This window comes from Cyanistes caeruleus, chromosome 5 (assembly GCF_971803275.1).
Source record: "Cyanistes caeruleus chromosome 5, bCyaCae1.hap1.1, whole genome shotgun sequence".
NCBI lineage: Eukaryota > Metazoa > Chordata > Aves > Passeriformes > Paridae > Cyanistes > Cyanistes caeruleus.
In genome coordinates, this window is record NC_141705.1 from 82,925,219 (window position 1) to 82,941,772 (window position 16,554).

At 51.2% G+C, this 16,554-nt stretch overlaps 1 protein-coding gene and 1 long non-coding RNA gene across 4 annotated transcripts in view; both read left to right on the plus strand.

The window, feature by feature from the left end:
• The window catches only part of BMP3 (bone morphogenetic protein 3), a 78,988-nt gene extending 66,790 nt beyond the window's left edge, over positions 1–12,198 (plus strand). For all 3 annotated transcript variants that reach the window (XM_086890959.1, XM_086890960.1, XM_086890961.1), the window contains 2 exons: positions 7,205–8,127; positions 11,138–12,198. In XM_086890959.1, coding sequence (XP_086747085.1) covers positions 7,205–8,127; positions 11,138–11,329 — 1,115 coding nt within the window. In that variant the 3' untranslated portion in view covers positions 11,330–12,198. The remainder of the gene's footprint in view (positions 1–7,204; positions 8,128–11,137) is intronic.
• Positions 12,199–12,261: 63 nt separating this feature from the next.
• Positions 12,262–14,036, plus strand: LOC147653324 (uncharacterized). Its single transcript, XR_015287381.1, has 2 exons — positions 12,262–12,888; positions 13,211–14,036. It is a non-coding gene; the product is annotated as an uncharacterized LOC147653324 (long non-coding RNA).
• Positions 14,037–16,554: the final 2,518 nt, after the last annotated feature.

Consider the following 16,554-nt stretch of genomic DNA (forward strand, 5'->3'; position numbering starts at 1 on the left):
TGCGTCTTTGGAAGGGGCACTTAGATCTCTCTGTGATTACAGACTGGCACGCACCGGTAGATGGGTGAAAATGTGAACACATTTTTTGTAAGGGATGGGGACGTGTTTAACATGTCAGCATCTCAAAAGAACCATGTCCTGTTGGAAACAGAAGAAGTCACTATTGTTGTGAATTCACTATCTTAGTGCCACATCCCCTCCCTTCCCTCTTCTGGTTTTTGTGCATGTGGGGGCACAAGGGCTAAATGGGATGGCCAGAACCCAAAGATGACCATTGCTGCGATATCCTTCCCTTATCTACTGCACCCCAAAACCTCGCTGTGTGTGGGACAGCTCTCATGCCACACACAGAAGCCCCATTTGCTGGTCTCTTTCTTTTGGTTACGCCGGTGCACTGACCCAGTGGCTTTTTCTTAGGCAAGCACCTCTCGGTAAAACTGAGAGCTGTCTGGGAGTTTTGGTGACTTGCTTCGAGTCCTTGGTGTCCCGGGCAAGCGAGCTGGGTGGCAGGCTTCCTTGGTGCCTCAAAAGCAGCAAGGTATTTCATGAGGCAGCTCTGCGCAGAGATCCAGTACAATGAGGAAGGAGTGGCTTTCGTGTCTTAGGTTTCAACCCTGCATGTGTATCTGTCCGCAGGAGAGGCTGTGGAGGAGAAATTACCCTGGGTTTGGAGGATTGAGAGGCAGGACTCCCCAGCTGCTGCTCTTTCTGAAGAGCTCTCTTGCCTTTCTAAGGTGACTTGTTTGCCATGCGAAGTCTCGTGCCCTTGACTGTCGCCGAATTAAACCCACCAAGAGAGGGGAGGATAGTACATTAACTACAGCCCCTACCAAAAGGAGAGGTTGTTAATGATCCCAGCAGAGCAATATTTTCTCTGTTACACATACCTGACTAAAGCTATTTATTGTTCTAAACCTAGAATGTTGTTGATTGAAATCCCATCTCTGTGGTTTTTCTGATTATATTGGTGCTCTTGCTAGATGCTGAGTGGCAGCAGTCCTATAAACACACTGCTTGCTAATCCCATTCCTCCTCCTCCAATACTTTCACAGATCAAGTGCCAAAGCAATAAACTGGCTTTAAAAAAATTTTGACACTTTAGTAAGTATTGACCCAAAAGATTTAACCAGTTAGCCGTTGTCTTTCTCTTGCCATTGGCAGCAGCAGCGGCTTATTTTGTGTTCCTATTGATGGCAGCAAAGTCTGCTTCCAGAAAGCCCTTATATTTGATGTTCCTCAGGGCAGTGGGTACGATGGAAAGGATTCATTTGCAGTTTAACTTTGCAGTTTAGTCTGACGTTTCCAGGAGAGCAGCTCTTCGCAAACACAGCTCTCAAACGTCGCTGCGAAACCTTCCTGTCCTTGCTTTTCCTCTGCAGGGGCTTCTGCTTCTCCTGCAGCACATGGGAAAGGCCTTTCCCAAATCTCCCAGGTAACCCAGCAGACAAATTTTGGAGACCCTGGAGTGTTGTGTGACGAGACCGTAATCTCGTAGGGTTTGTTGAAACTCATCCCTGTTTCTAGTCAAAGAACAGCGGCGTGGCATGTGGCAGCTGCGGCCCTGCTACCAGCAGCCAACAAAACCCAGCTAAGACTGGTTCATCAAAACAAGCCTTCTCATATCTGTAAAAAGCAAGTTCCTCTTGCTGTGTGTCAGTTCTCTGAGGGGATGGGACCAGAGCTTCAGCCCCGTGTGGAGCCTCTTTCAAGCCTCCGTCGGGTGCTGCCCTGAAATCCCTTGTGCCCCAGTCTGCTCAGCTAGGCTGGATGGCTGCTTGTGTGGGCCGGGGGTTTTGGCCATCGATTTGGATGAATGTTCATGCGATCGTTTGGGTAAGTTTGTTTCCCGTTCATCTCGCTAAATCATCTGAGAGCATAATTGTTCGGTTTGAATCGCTCAGAAGAAGGAACCTTTGCCTGTGACAAAGCTGAAAAGAAACCCCAGGCCCGAAATCCATGAGGAGTGCGCTAAGGATGTACACATTTCACAGGGTATTTAGTTACACATTAGCACCGCTCTCTCTCCTGGACTTAACCTTGTTTGAGTCAGGGGATGTTCAGCCTGTGATTTCTGTGGCAGCTCTTCTCAGTGTTGCAGGACATTTCTGGGGTGACTCTGGTAGTCCTTGTGTTGTTTTGGACAGGCCTTTTCCAGTTCTCTGCCTGTGGGTGCCACAGGAGCGAGGGGTTTTCCATCCGTCGTGGCTCTAAAAGAAACCATGGGAGAAGGGCAGGTGATGGTGAGCCACGACGGAACACCCGGGCAGCTCTGGCAAGGGAACTCCGAAGCTGTGGTCCTGTCCAGGATCCACTACAGCAGCAGTGGCTGTCTGTGACTCTTCTCTCCTCCTGAAAGAGACCTGACCTCTGGCTGCCAGCAATCTGCTTACCTTCAGCACTGCCTCTGGAGGTGTGCTGGTCGCTGCCCAGGCTCAGGGTTTGGAGGTGGCATACAGCAGGAAAAAATAAAAGAGAGTGGAAAGGTAAAAGCCTCAAATGCAGATTAGGTTTGTTTCTGAAAGCATTTTTAGTCCTAGCATTGCTTAAGGAACATGGCTTGCAAATGAGTCCTGGCTTTTTTGGAAGGTCTTCCTAATGGTGTTGTAGCAAAGCTATACAGTGAGAAATTAGTTTAAACTCTTTTTTATTGACTGAAGTTCAAGTCATTTTAGGTATTACACCTGCCCCTGGGCCAATTCTTGTGGTTTTAGAACTATGTTCTCCTCCCTTTCAAAAGGCCTTTCTTCCCTTTGTAGTGGTGCAGAGTGCCCACGCAGACAGGGGAAACGGAGCGCACATGGAGAAAGCCGCACCTCGCTGGCTGCCATCAGCCTGCAGAAACCAGTCCGGGCCAAATGCTGGCCCCTCTGAGCACCACTAGTATTAAGGGTTCTTTGCAACAAGAGCTTGACAATTATTCAGTCAGGAGACTTTTTTTTTTCCCTTCTGTGTGTTTCTTTGGTTTGGCTTTTTTTTTTTTGCTGCGCCCCTATAAGTGCAATGCAAGCAGTAGCATCCTGGTAGTTTTTAGGACTAAAACATTAAGCTATGTTGTGGGCAGTTGGGCCCAAATCTGCAAGCCTGTGAGGCAAATGGGCAGGATCTGTAGGTTTGGCCTCTCAGGACCAGACCCAGAATTGGAATTTTATGGCTCCTGTGTGTGTTGCAGTGGTGCCGTGCACGTGAGCGACCTGTGTTCAGAGTTCCCTGCTGGTCCCTGTTTCTAGAAGACATTGCTTCGGCATGAGGAGCTCTGGCATCAAAGGATAGGCTGTGCACAATTTGCTCTCCCCTCAACCAGCCTGCTGCCGCCAGCCCAAGAGCGATGAATCGTGGCTGTGAGGAGGAGTGAGATCGGCTCTTCTCCTGCCCAGATTTGTGTGTGCTGTGGATGTACGCCCTTGGCTTGTGCTAGCTTTGAGCTAGGTGTTGTGTTTAGTTTTCACACCTGCTGTGCTCTTCCTGCTTAATAGAGGTAGAAAAGAGATCAGGGGGCCACTGTGCAGCGCACTTAGGCTGTGCAATGTGCAGATTTGTGGTCTTGGTAGCATGAAACCCTCGCCTAAGTTTTAGGTCCCGAGTATGCAGCCTTGCTGTTTCTACCTAAGCTCTTTCTTTGAGTGACTGATAGCTTTAATCCGAGGTGAACTGGCTGCTGTTTGATATCAAACTGCTAGCTGCAGTGATCTTACCTGCTTTGCTAAAAGAATTAGTTTGGCAGCAGGTCCTGTGCCCTTTGAAAAGCGAGAACCGCATCCTATCTTTTCCTTTTGCACAGAACGCGAATTGCTAACTAGGAACCAGCAGCCAAGCGAGAGGGAAGGTGGGAGGCAAGAGAAAATCTGGTTTCCCAATCTGTTTCTGTTGAGGAACTTGTTCCTGTTTCCAGGCCCCGGTGAACTTTTGTATCTGGGCTGTGAACCGATGAGAAGAACGTTTTACAGCAGAAACGCCGATACGCTGGCACAAGGGCACCTCTTTAACATCTCCTTTAAATGATGGCTAATGGTGACTGTATAACTAAATGGTCCTCGTTACTGCATCTTTTTCACCCCTGGGATAGATTTGGCAGTCCATAAAAATGTCAGGGCATCCTCTATAAAGGTAAACACACCACATGTTAGCAGGCTCCTTCCAGCTTATTGATGCCTGAAATCCCCTTTCTGACAGGAATCTATTTGATGATGTTGGTCTCGACAGACCTACTGCACTTCCTTAAAAATACTTTTTTAATACCAGTCGGGCCATCCTTTGAAGGCCATCCTTGGAGCTGTGTGTTGGTGCGGGGAGGCGAGGAAGCGTGGGCCGTGCCCCTCAGATCCAGCAGGTACAAGTACTTGGGCTGCAGTGCCAGGAGCTGGGCTTGAGCTGTTAGTAAATAGTCTGGCATCTCTGGTACCCCCAGGAGGGAGTGCCAGTACACGTGTAGAACAGGCAGGCGATTCTGCTTTCAGTCTCAAGGGACCGTCCCCTTCTTCTGGCCCCGTCCCGGAGAGCCCTGCTGTCCTTTGTGCACGAGGCCGTCCCAGCGCGAGTCCCACCACGGTGCTGCTGGGCTGTGGGTTTCCCCTGGGCAAGGGGCGAGTGCACGGGTGAGCACAGAAGTGCCTGTGGGCCGAGGAGGCCGATGAACCCGATAAACACCCGCTGCCTGTCCGTGTTCCCCTCCGTGCCTTCCGAACCGCGCTTGCAATTGCGAATGCCAACGATGCCGCGTCCCGCTCCTCCAGCAGCTTTGTGCCCGGCTCGTGGCTGCCGCCTCGATGCTGTAGAAGCGAGCAGAGCCGGTTCAACAGAGCTCCGTCACGCAGAGCTTGGTCTTGAAAACTCCTCCTCAGGCCGGCAGGAACATCTGGTGGAGGGGAGCAGAGGTTGCTGTTAAAATCTGGCCTCACGGTGTCTGGAAGGCAGCAGTGTGCAGCTCAGTTCCTCATTTTTCTTTCTTCCTCTTACAACTTATTCTCTGGAATGGTTTCCAGCAGAGCGTGTCCTATGAGCCCAAAGACAAAGTCTCATTTCAGTGAAATGAAATTTTCCTGAGCAAAAGATGGAGTTATTTTAAGGCTGCATCTTCCTTGGCATGTCTGTCATTTTTAAGGGTAATTTCTAGCCCGGGGAACACTTATTTCAGTGCAGTGCTCACACCTGGGCATCAGGTATCGGGGGGGTACTGGACACGGTACTCCCAAATTTTGATGGAACCCCAGGCCGTGCAGTTGGGTTTCTTTTAGTGGAATCTGGTGATTCCACGGATGTCTGTGCTGGCCACTAGGAACCGTTTTCGAGATGATTTTGCAGATGAAAGATTTGAGAACTCAGAGCTGCTGAAGCTTGGAGGTGGTTGTATAGGAAAATAGCACCATCTGCTGCAAGTGCTTCATCTTGGCAGAGGATTACATGCCAGAAGTGGGTGCTGGAATTCAGCTTTTAACCAAAACTATAGGCTCCTTCTGTGCCTGATCCATGCTGCCCAGAATTTCTTGATGAGCAAAAGTAGCTTCTTTTGTCATACAATATGCCAGTTTAGAACAGGCAGGATTTTTTAAGTTTAGTAATAAAAATTAGGATGAAAACTTGTCACTCAACATAGAGCAGTGATCTAAGTAATAATTCTTAAACAGGTGCTCATGAGACACCATGAGTTTGTGCCCCTAAGACTCATCTACGCAGTGCTCTACCAGATGACCTGTTAACCTCACTACATTAGTGATTACAAACCAAGCAGAGATCGGGTCCTCGTGTATGCCTAGTGCAAGCATAACCACAAGAGCCGGTTTTGGCTGAGGAATAAAAAGTGGGATGGCATTCCAGGTAAATCTAGTTCCCTAGGCACCTGTAATAGAGTTTGGATGTGTTTGGTACGTGAGTTTTCAGCGCTTGGGAAGTTGCCTGTGTGCTCGGCTGTCGCATTAGGCTGAATGTGTAAACAAAGGTGTCTTCCTTACTTGATTTGGCCTTTCCACTGTTTTGGCTGTGTTCCACTGAAGAAAACAGTTTTTTCCATCATTCCATGGAGCTAAGTCCCTGCTAAGCTGGGGAGAAGGGTTCTCTCCTTTTAATGGGACCAGTTCCCGCTTTTTTAATGCACTGACTGGAATATTGTGACACAAAAATGTTTGGAAGCGGAGGAAGCTGCTTGGATTTTTGGGGTGGGGATGGGGCAGCACACGGAGATTACAGGCTTTTGCCACACTTGGAGTGAATGTCACTGGCCATGGGGCTGTTGCAGGCTGGAGGCACTGAATGTCACGCAGAACATGGGATGGTCAAAGTCTATGAAAGGTCAGTACTGGAAGTGATGTTTTCGGTTGCCTGGGCCAGGGCTTCCTACATTGTGTGCAGGGTGGGAGCGGGGTGTCTGGCCATCCCTAGTCCATGGCCAGTCTCTGTGCTTGTCATGGCTTGGCCTAACCCTTTGGAGAGGCTTTTGACATGCCACGGTGTCCAAAAAACATTTGATTTTGCATATCCTCATTTCTCTGATGTGTCAGGATGTGGCCAGCCCTTTGTGGCGGGGCAGGGGGGCGCTGCTGACCATACCTTACCTCTCCTGCATTTGCATTTCCCTGCCAGCCTGGTTTTACAGCTTAGCATTCGGATCTGTATTTCTCTTGCTCTCGAGGACAGGCGTAACCGCAGCCCAGAGAGAGTTTTAAAAGACAGATTAAACCTTCCTCTTGAGCCTTGCTGTTGCACCTTCTGGGGGTTGGAGTCCCCCACGTGTTTCCCAGCCCAGCCCGTGTCAGCCGCCCTTCCCTGGCTTCGGTACCTGCGGTTAGCGCCGCTTCCCGGGCTCGGCAGCTGTGGAAAGCGTCGCTCCTGCCTGGCACAGGCACGTCCCAGGTGTGAGAGGAGCCGTCCTTGCCTTCTTTACCCCTGCACAGAGGCAAGGGGGTGTGCCACCCCGCGACCCCTCAGATCGGGTCTTTGGATTGGCTTTCTTGGGTTAACGAGGATGCTCCAGCACTGTCTGCCTGCCCTCAGCTGTATTAGTAAGTACCTTCTAACTCTGGCATGAAAATTGATGTGGTGTCCTAGATGGAATGACTAAATGTACCCAGTATAACTGATCATTTTAGAGGAAGACTTCCTGCATGATTCGTATCTGACTTAGCGAAAGGGCTGTCAGAGCAGCCTGTGTCTCCTCTGGATGACATTTTTAGATGCCCATGTTCTTATCTGAGTACTTTTTTTTTTCTCCTAGGGAGCCCTGAAAGCCAGGAGATGTACGTTTTTAACTTGACATCACTCACAGAGTCTGAAAATGTCTTGTCAGCTTCGGTGTATTATTATATTGGTGATCTGCTGCATGTGAAGTGGAACTGTTCCCAGTCCAGTTCTGTTCTCCCAGGCTGTTCTCATCACAGGCACAGGAAGCCTGAAATTCAGCTACATCTTTCAGTTTGGACCTTTCCTTCAGCCGGGAACCCGACTCGGAGCCTGGGGCATTTCCTCATAAATGTCTCCTCTGCTTCCCAGGATATCCTCTCCTGGCAGTGGAAGGATATCACTCGGCTCCTGCATGAAGCAAAGCAGAACAAGGAGCTGCTGCTCAGTGTTAAAATGGATCTGACCAGCCATCATCCCTGGGAAAGAGCATCTTCCTCCTACGAACCCTACATCCTGATTTACGCCAACGATTCCGCTATCTCGGAGCCGGAGAGCGTTGTCTCCACTTTGCGAGGACACCGCCGTCCTCTGGCGAGGACCCTTCCCAAGCCGGAGAGCCGCACGAGCAGCAGCGTGGATAACGGCCGGAGAAAACGCTCCGCAGACATCCTGCTGCCGCTGCAGAACAACGAGCTTCCAGGAGCCAAGTACCAGTACGCTGAGGACGAGAGATGGGAAGGCAAAAAACCCTACAAGGCCTTCCAGCCGCAGCTAGCAGACAGGGCCAGGAGTAAGAAAAAGCAGAGGAAGCATCATCTGCAGAAGAGCCAGACGCTCCAGTTTGACGAGCAAACACTGAAGAAGGCGAGGAGGAAGCAGTGGAACGAGCCGAGGTATTGTGCCCGGCGCTATCTCAAGGTGGATTTTGCAGACATCGGCTGGAGCGAGTGGATTATTTCCCCCAAGTCCTTTGACGCCTATTACTGCTCAGGAGAATGCCAGTTCCCCATTCCAAAGGTATGGGCTCTGTCCGTTCTTTTTCGCTGTTACCAGAAACCGGGTGTTTGTTTCCCACGTCAGTAAAAGGCAGCCAGGGCCAGCGTGGGTTTGGGGATAGGACCTAGCTGCTGCCCTCGCCCCACGCAGCAGTGGGCACTGGTTAGAACGCGTACCAGAGAGATGAGCTTGCAAAGGTCATTAAAAAAACTTGACTTGCTGTTAGCTTTTCATCCGAAACCCAAATTGCCATAAAACATTTCCCGAGTAGTGCTTATGATGTGTGAACTCGTGATTGGCCTGTTTAGCAAACAAAATACAAGCCAGATTTGGGTAACTGTTGTGTAGGAGGCGCTTGTTGTGCCCAAAAGGAGCCCAGGGCCCCACCAGAGGCAGCTGGCACAAGGCTCCAGGCAAGGCTGCCCTGAGGGCAGAGAGCTCTGGGCAGCGGCAGGTCCTGTTGGGGTGCCCCTCAAGCACAGTGAATGGCTTCTGATTCACTGGACCAAGGGGCCCCAAAGGATCCAGGCCCAGTGACTCTGAGAATATCAGACATCCTCTGGTTTGTATGAGCTGGTTCCGTGTGAGTAGCAGGCGAGGCTGATGTGCTCCTAGCCAGGTGACCTAGAGAGAGCTCTGCTCCCAATGTCCAGGGTCACTCTGGGCAACATGTAGCCCTTGGGGGCTGCTGAAACTTGAGAGCAGGACATGGGACTCGAGGCTGGCCTGAAATGAGGGCTATGCACAAGTAACACCTGCAGGAAACATCAGTAAAGGCAGGGCTCTTGGACTCACTGCAGCGTTCCGTTTCAGAGTCTTTATTGCTGCCACAGTGAATCCAGAGCAGTTGGTTCCAAAATATACGTGACATTTCAGTGGTTTAAGGAGCCAAGGGAGTCGCCCTTTGAAAGAGATGGGTGGAAGAATTGTACCAAAGGGGATGGCACCCAGACAAAGCAAGCTGTGGAAGGAGGGTCCTCTCCTCCAAGGAGGATTCGACTTTGCTACCTCCAGCTGCAGAGGCAGGACGTAAGGCTGAGCATCACGGGACCTGCTGCTGCTAAGGCCATGTTTGCAGAATGCCCTGGTGCTCAGGCAATAACAGACTAGTCTGTGCCTCTGGGTACATCATGTTCCCTTGCTGAGGGTGAGCTCCTAGACTTAGCAACCTGTTGAGTGATGGAGAACAGATGTCTTCCCCCCTCACGCCCAGATTTGCATTTTTTCCCCGTGCCCTGGTTGTAGTTAGCCGGTTTGACCGCTGTCAAAGCCGCAGGTGTTGGGAGTGTGACCTGGTGCGGGGCCTGCGGGCCAGGGCGACGCTCTCCTGGTCAGGAATGAGAGCTGGTAGCTGCCTCTGTGTGCCCTGCTTGTAACCCAGCTGCAGTGACATTCTGCAGGGCAGCCAGGCTCCTGAGCTTGACAGGCGTGCTCCGACCGCAGCCGAGCTCGATCACAGGCTCGGCGCTTCGGAGGCAGCTCGGCACTTTTATCTCCTGCTGGCCCTCGCCTGCCTCTCCCCTCTGAGCGAGCTCCTGCCTGCCTTCCACAGCCACGTGCTGGACGGAGCTTTGGTGGCCCGCGGGCAGCGGCCCGAGCCAGCCCCTGTGCAAGGCCCCGTGGCTCTTCAGCTCTCCCGAGGGCAGAACTGAACTGCCCCTCTGGGGCTCCCGAGAAGCACGGGGCTGTGGCTTCTGCTCCCGTCACGGTCACAGCACGTCACCCCTCCAGGGTGCGCCCCAAGGAGCGCTGCATGGTGCTCAGCACGGGCTGGGGTCGGTGAAGGGCACGTTCTCTGACGAGTGCTGCCCAGTCAAGCTGAGATGCACCTTGCAGGGCAGCACGAGTCCAGGCTGTTCCCACTGGAAGCCGTGCTTGCAATGTGTTGGGTGCTGTTTAGCCTGGAGCTGGCTCGATGCCATTTAGCCCTTGGGGGCTATGGATTCCGTATCTGCAGGAGAAGGTTGATGAGGAGATGGTAGGTGCCGTATTTGGAGTCCTGATTTTAGTTTTAGTCCTACCGGCTGCAGGAAATAGGATCACAGTAGGTGCTCTGCCTCTTGGCATGTGATGAGCAGGCTCAGGACGGCTGCAGGGCTCCCAGTGACTTTGGGGAGAATGCTGCCCAGCAGCTGAGGAAGGAAACGTGGCTGGGGGCTACCGCAGCTTCCACTTCCCTTTGAGGACAGAAATGATACAGAAGTCTGAGTCCTATCATAATCTAAAACGCGTTTTTAACTCCCTGGCTGCTACTGCTGAGGAGTGTAGGTACTCTTGAGTTCAAAACAACCCGACAGAAATGTCTTCCATCAGCTTAGACGGAGACTTAGAGCTCGATGTGCTGATGTGCTGCGCAGACGATAGGGCGAGCTGGAATTGTTCCTGCGCTTTCTGCGTGTCCGTATCCAGCCCTTAAGGCTGGGATACTTTTGTCCCAAACAAATCAGCTCTCACTGCAGCAAAACTGCAAACTGAACATCTGGCCAAAATAACCTGGTTCTGTATGTTTCTCACCAATGCGTGATGTTTTGATCCCCAGAATCTGTGTGTAAGAACAGCTGTGAAAACCAAACCACGAGTCCCTACCCTGTGCATCTTTCATGCCCACCTACCTCTTGTACAGATACTTGGATCAGGAAGCGTTTCAGGGTGCAGGGTAAAACCTTGTGTTTTTCATTTCTCTGTGTTGTTTTTTTATTTTTATGAGCACATTAATGGTTTTTAATTTTGTAATCAAGCGGTTACCTCACCAGGCAGAATTGGTTTCATTTTCTGAGCAAACCCAAGCATGTCCCTTTTTAAAATTTTAGGAAACCTTGTCCTTTGCAGTTTCTTCTCTGCAGGAAAATGTCACTTTAGTACGAGGTACGGCTGTCTTGGAGGCTCGGTTCCTCAGCAGTGCCCCTGGCTACAGACGTTCCAGGCGAGGGGTCTCAACAGGGCCCTTCGACAGAGCACTTTGATTGCAGAGTACATCAATCCGTGGCATTGTGGCTGCAGTAAAATGTTCTGCCGTGTCTTGCTCTTGCAGGCCATGAAGCCATCCAACCACGCCACCATCCAGAGCATTGTGAGAGCCGTCGGAGTCGTCCCCGGCATTCCCGAGCCTTGCTGCGTTCCCGACAAAATGTCTTCTCTCAGCATCTTGTTCTTCGATGAGAACAAAAACGTGGTTCTGAAGGTGTACCCCAACATGACAGTGGAGTCCTGTGCCTGCAGATAACGCCTTGGGAGGCCTCTGGGCACCGCCAGGGCCATCTCTTGCTGTTTGGGGAGGGGAAGGGCAGGAGGCTCCTCGTACCTACTTGGTGTTTGCACTGCCGAGGCATTTCCTTTGGACAAAAAAGAGAAAATGTAAAGAAACCCAGTCAGCGAGAATGGGAACAGAATGGATTCCATACAGGAATTCCAAGGCAAGCGAACACAGACTTGGTTCCTGTGTGGTTTGGACCGAGACACGAGGCCTGGGAATGGGACCTGACTGGAGCTGTTGAAAGCGGGAGGCAAAAGAAGAATCTGCATTTTTGAGACTGCCCAAAGGGACACGGTGATCTGTTTTTGCAGGAGACTTTGGAAGCAGCACAAGCTGTTTATTCTTATCTCTGTTCTAGTGGTGACTTGATGGCAGGGGGAGGTTAGAAATGTAGTAGTCTTCCTTGTAAAGCTAAGTTTCTTGCCTTAGGTTTTAGAGTAGTACAGCAAGGCGCCAAAACAAAGCTGACAAAGGTTTATCTGTGTATGGACTGTCAATCGAAAAAAATGATAGTCGCCCCCAAAAAAGAGAAGTTATTTTGTATATGGAAAGAAACTTTTACAGATGCTTCTAATTTATTTTATATCCGTGTCCCCTCCTAATGTATCCTTTCTTTATCTCAGCGCTCTTTAAACCGCGCAGTTTTCTCTGTCCGTGCCGGGATGAACTGCCGGGACTGTAGCGGAGCTCCGCAGGACAGGGGCACCCGCAGTGTGAACGGCATGTTTCGGTGCCGATGGATACGCGCCCGTCTGATCTGTATCGTTTTCCTCCAGTAATGCGGACGTTCTGCTCGGAACTCCGCAGAGACGTAAAATAAAATTACTTAAAAACCCAAATCCACCTTTTCCCGCGCGCCGCTCGGGTGGCGCGTTACCGGTGCGCATGCGCCGCGCCGCCTCGCCACCGGGTCGGGCAGTACCGCGCATGCGCACCGGGCTCCCGCGCGGCGCTGGGCGGGGCTCGGCTCTGAGGGGCTGCGGCAGCGGGGGGCGATGGCGGAGAGCGGGGGCTGCTGCGGCTGAAGGGGAGCGGAGAGCGGCGGTCCCGGGACATGCCCCGAGGAGAGCGGGGGCTGCTGCGGCTGAAGGGGGGCGGAGAGCGGCGGTCCCGGGACATGCCCCGAGGAGCGCGGGAGCGGGCACGGAGCCGGGAAGGAGTTGCGGGGCCGGGGACGCCCGGCAGAGCCTTTCCCGGCAAACAAAACCTGCGTTTTCCCCCACCTTGGCCCCGTGGCCGATGCAGCAGCATCTGAGTAGGTGGGGTTGGGGCCTGAGGCAGAGCTTGGAGGTTTTTACATTTAAATGAACGTGGAAAGCAGGGAGAGAGGAGCTATAAAAGCACTGCGGCTGCTCGGGCCAGGTGAGACATGGCTCAGGGGGAGGAATCGCTTTCCTGAGCTCCTGGAGTTTCAATTGCCACGAGCAGTCGTGAGAAATTTCCCGTTTGGAGTTGGGCTCCAATAAGAAGGAACCTGAAACTGCTTTTCCTGATACATCCGTAAGAGAGGCCGTCTGAAGCTCGCTGCTGTAAGTAACCAGAAGCTCCCCCGGATATTTTAACTATTGAAAATGGTGGCTTGTATTTCCTCTGTGCCCGAAGTACTTGTTTGTCCCATGCGGAATTCACTGAGGCTGTGAATTGCAATCCAGAGCATCTTCAGGCTCCCGGGGTGCTTGGGGCACAGAAAACATCCCAGGCTGTCCGCCTCGGGTCTGGTTGTGCGTTTCCACAGCCCCTCAGAGTGGGAAAAGGCCAGAAGGGTGGTGGGAAGGGCTTTCTCCCAGGCCTGGGCATTCCCAAGACACCTTAATGTTGTTTTATGAGTGTTTGTTGCTTTCTTTTTCCCAGCCCAGGTCTAAATTGGAGAAAAGGCAGAGAGAGCGGCAAGAGGGAATTTCATTTTTAAATCTGCCCTTGAATTGCTGTTTCTCCCGGCAGATCTGTGCTGCCTAAAGTACAAATTAAGAAGATGTTGTGAGTACCTGCTTGTTCACCTGTTGTGCTTGGAAGAGACGTCAAATTGCAGGGAAGCTGCGCTCGCTGTAGTGACAGGAGGGAGAAGCACCTTGTCCATCTTGTTCATCTTGCTGGCCCCTGGCGTGGTCCTTTCCCCTTTGGCTCCTTGTTTCCCTTTTGTCCAATCAAGGACAGAATCCCTCTGTCCTTGCTGTGTGTTCTGCTCTCGGCCTTTTTCTATGTCCTTCTCCATAGCTCACTCACGTGCCTTTTTTAATTCCGTCTGTCTCTCTGCTCTTCCCCGTGCCCTTGTTTCCCAGTGGATCCTTTTGTCCCCTTCCTTGGCTCTGTTCTTTTTCAATCCATCTCTGTCTTGCTGCCAATCCCAGCTTTTGGGTTTGGGTGGGGGTTTTGGTTTTTGGTGGTTTGGTTGCTTTTGTTTTTGGTGGTTTTTGGTGGGATTTTTGTTTGGTTTGGTTTGGTTTTTTTTCTGTTTTGTTTTTCTGTTTCATCCTAAAGCCCATTCTTTTGTTCTTTCTTTTTTTCCTGTGTCCTCTCTGCCACCACTCCCTCTTTCTGCCTCTGACCTGTGCCTGGGGTTTTAGGGGAGGGATTTCTGGGACCTGCCCCCATTTCTTGTTGAAGCAGAGCTCCTTTTTGGGAGGGGGTCTAGACCTAGAAAGGCTTCCAATAAAGCAAGGTGCTGCTGTCCAGGGCAGTTGGAGTTGTTCTGTGCCTTCTTTGGGGGGGAAGAGCAAAGGCTGAGGGGGACGGGGTGGAGACTGGGGGGCTCCCGTGTCCCTTGGGGCACGCCGAGGTCCCCGCCAGAGGGAGGGACACGCTGCGCTGGAGGAGCAAGGTGAGCGGGGAATGGGGAGGGCTGGTGCTGGGTACCCTTGCCCAGAGGGGACCCCAAGCTGCCAGGAAATTCCCTGGGAGGGCTGGGTGCAGAATCCAAAAACCTGTGGAGTTGTTCTGGTTTTTACCGCAGGTATTGGCAAGGGACAGGAATTGACCTCTCCAAATCCCCTTGGAAAGGAACCCCCTCTCTGTGCGCTCCGTCGTTAGGGTTTTGTTATGTCAGGAACGGCTTAGGGTTAAGAAAGTGGGTTTTGTCTTTCCACCTCTTACTTCCCTGTAAAATGGGAGTGTATAAAACACATGTGTGCATCCCTGAGGTATTAAAATGCACCGAGAGAAATTTCTGGGCCTAAGGTCCATAGAGACGAGCGCGTTCTGCGCTCGGGGTTGAGTAGGGATTTATATTTTTGTCATTCTGACCTGTTAGCTGAAAGAATTGGGAGAGTTTCCAAGAGAAAGAAATGCAAATTTCAAAAAGCAGAACGTTAGAAAGAGAAATATATAAATGTATACATGTAAAAATAAATATAGGGAAGCTATGTAGATCTATATATAGAGAGAGAGAGCCATAAAAAAGAAATAAATACAAGTAATCCAAGTCTAGACAAGTAGATTAATATTCAGTATGAAAACTATATGGATAGACGCTAATATAATATATTTTAATATCAGTTCTGTATGATATCTCTGTGTATAGATAAAGAAGATCAATATGATAGACATAAATATTACAAAAATTTAAATGTAGGGTCCTTTTGTTATTTATTTGGATAGAGGCATGGCATATAGATGAATAATATAGAAATGAAAATATACACATCTATAATAAAGAAATAGATATAGGGTGATAGATAGATAGATAGATAGATAGATAGATAGATAGATAGATAGATAGAGCCATAAAAAAGAAATAAATACCAGTAATCCAAATCTGGACAGGTAAATTAATGATCAGTATGAAAACGATATGGATAGATGGTAATGTACTTTAATATCTGTTATGCATTATATCTGTGTGTACAAATATAGAAGATCAATATTATAGAAATAGATAATAAAAATATTTAAAAGGGTTTAATTGTTTTTTTTTTTTGGTTAGAGGCTTAGAGGCAGGGCTTTTAAATGATTAATATAGAAATGAAAATATACAAATCTATAATAAAGAAATAAATATAGGGAGATATATCTATATATAAATTGAAATAAAAACAAAAAAACCCCAAGTAATCTAAAACTAGACAAATAGATTAATATTCAAGATGAAAAATATATGGATAGACGTTCATATATTTTTATATTGATTATGCATTATATCTATGTGTATAAATATAGCTCAATATGATAGAAATAAATATTAATTACATTTAAATGAAGGGGGATTTTGTTTTTTATTTGGTTAGAGGCAGGGCTTGCTAAGTTTCGATGGGGGGTGGGTTTTGGGGCGTTCCTCGGAGAAGAGTTTTTGGAAGGGGGTTGCACACGTGGTTTCTTGCCTCGCTTCTCTGCACGTGCAGGGGCGCCCCCCCGCCCGCCCCGGGCTGAGCTGTGCGGCAGTGCTGCCGCCGTGTGGGCACAGAGCGGTACTGCAGCTGTGCGCCGAGGCGGGCGGGGCCGGGCCGAGCGGGGGCCGAGCAGGGCCGAGCCGATCCGAAGCGGAGGGGGCCGAACCGAGCCGCAGCAGGCCGGAAAGAGCCGAGCCGAAGCGGGACGGAAAGAGCCGAACCGAGCCGCGTCGGGCCCCCCTCCCGCACCCCCCGCCCTCCGCCGAAGCCGGCCGGGAGGACCCCGGCAGAGGCGTTGAGTCCAATGCCTGCCGCCGCAGGCGCGGCCGCCGCCCAGCTACGGAGTTGCTGAGCCCCGCCGCCATCGTCCTCGCCCCGGGAAAGGCGGCGGACAATCGGGCGGAGTGCTCGGAGTCGGTCGGCGTCGGCAGGTTTTTCGTTCAGGCAAGTAAGTTAGACAGACGCGCTGAGAGCAGGGGGGGCCTTAATCTTGCCTCAACAAAGATGGCCGCTGTGCCGGAAGTGGCTACAGCCACAACAAAGATGGCGGCGAGGAAGGGCGGAAGTGACGTCACGCCACGCACAAGATGGCTGCCCGGTCGTGGCCGGCTTGACCTCCCAAGGATGGCGGCCAAAAAGGCGGGAAAATGGAAGGACCCCCGGGCGGTGGGTGCGTGCGCTTTACTGCCTGACAAACACCCCGGCGCCGACGCCGCTCCGGCGCAATTTTCCGCGGCTTTTCCGGCCGTGCGGACACGGGCTGTGCGCTCGGCGGCGCCGGGGCCGGGCGCCAGCAGGTCGGGCGCCGCCAGGCAGCGGTGAAGACGCCTCTCTCTGCCGGGGTCCTTGCCGCGGCCGCGTTCTGGGGCTTCT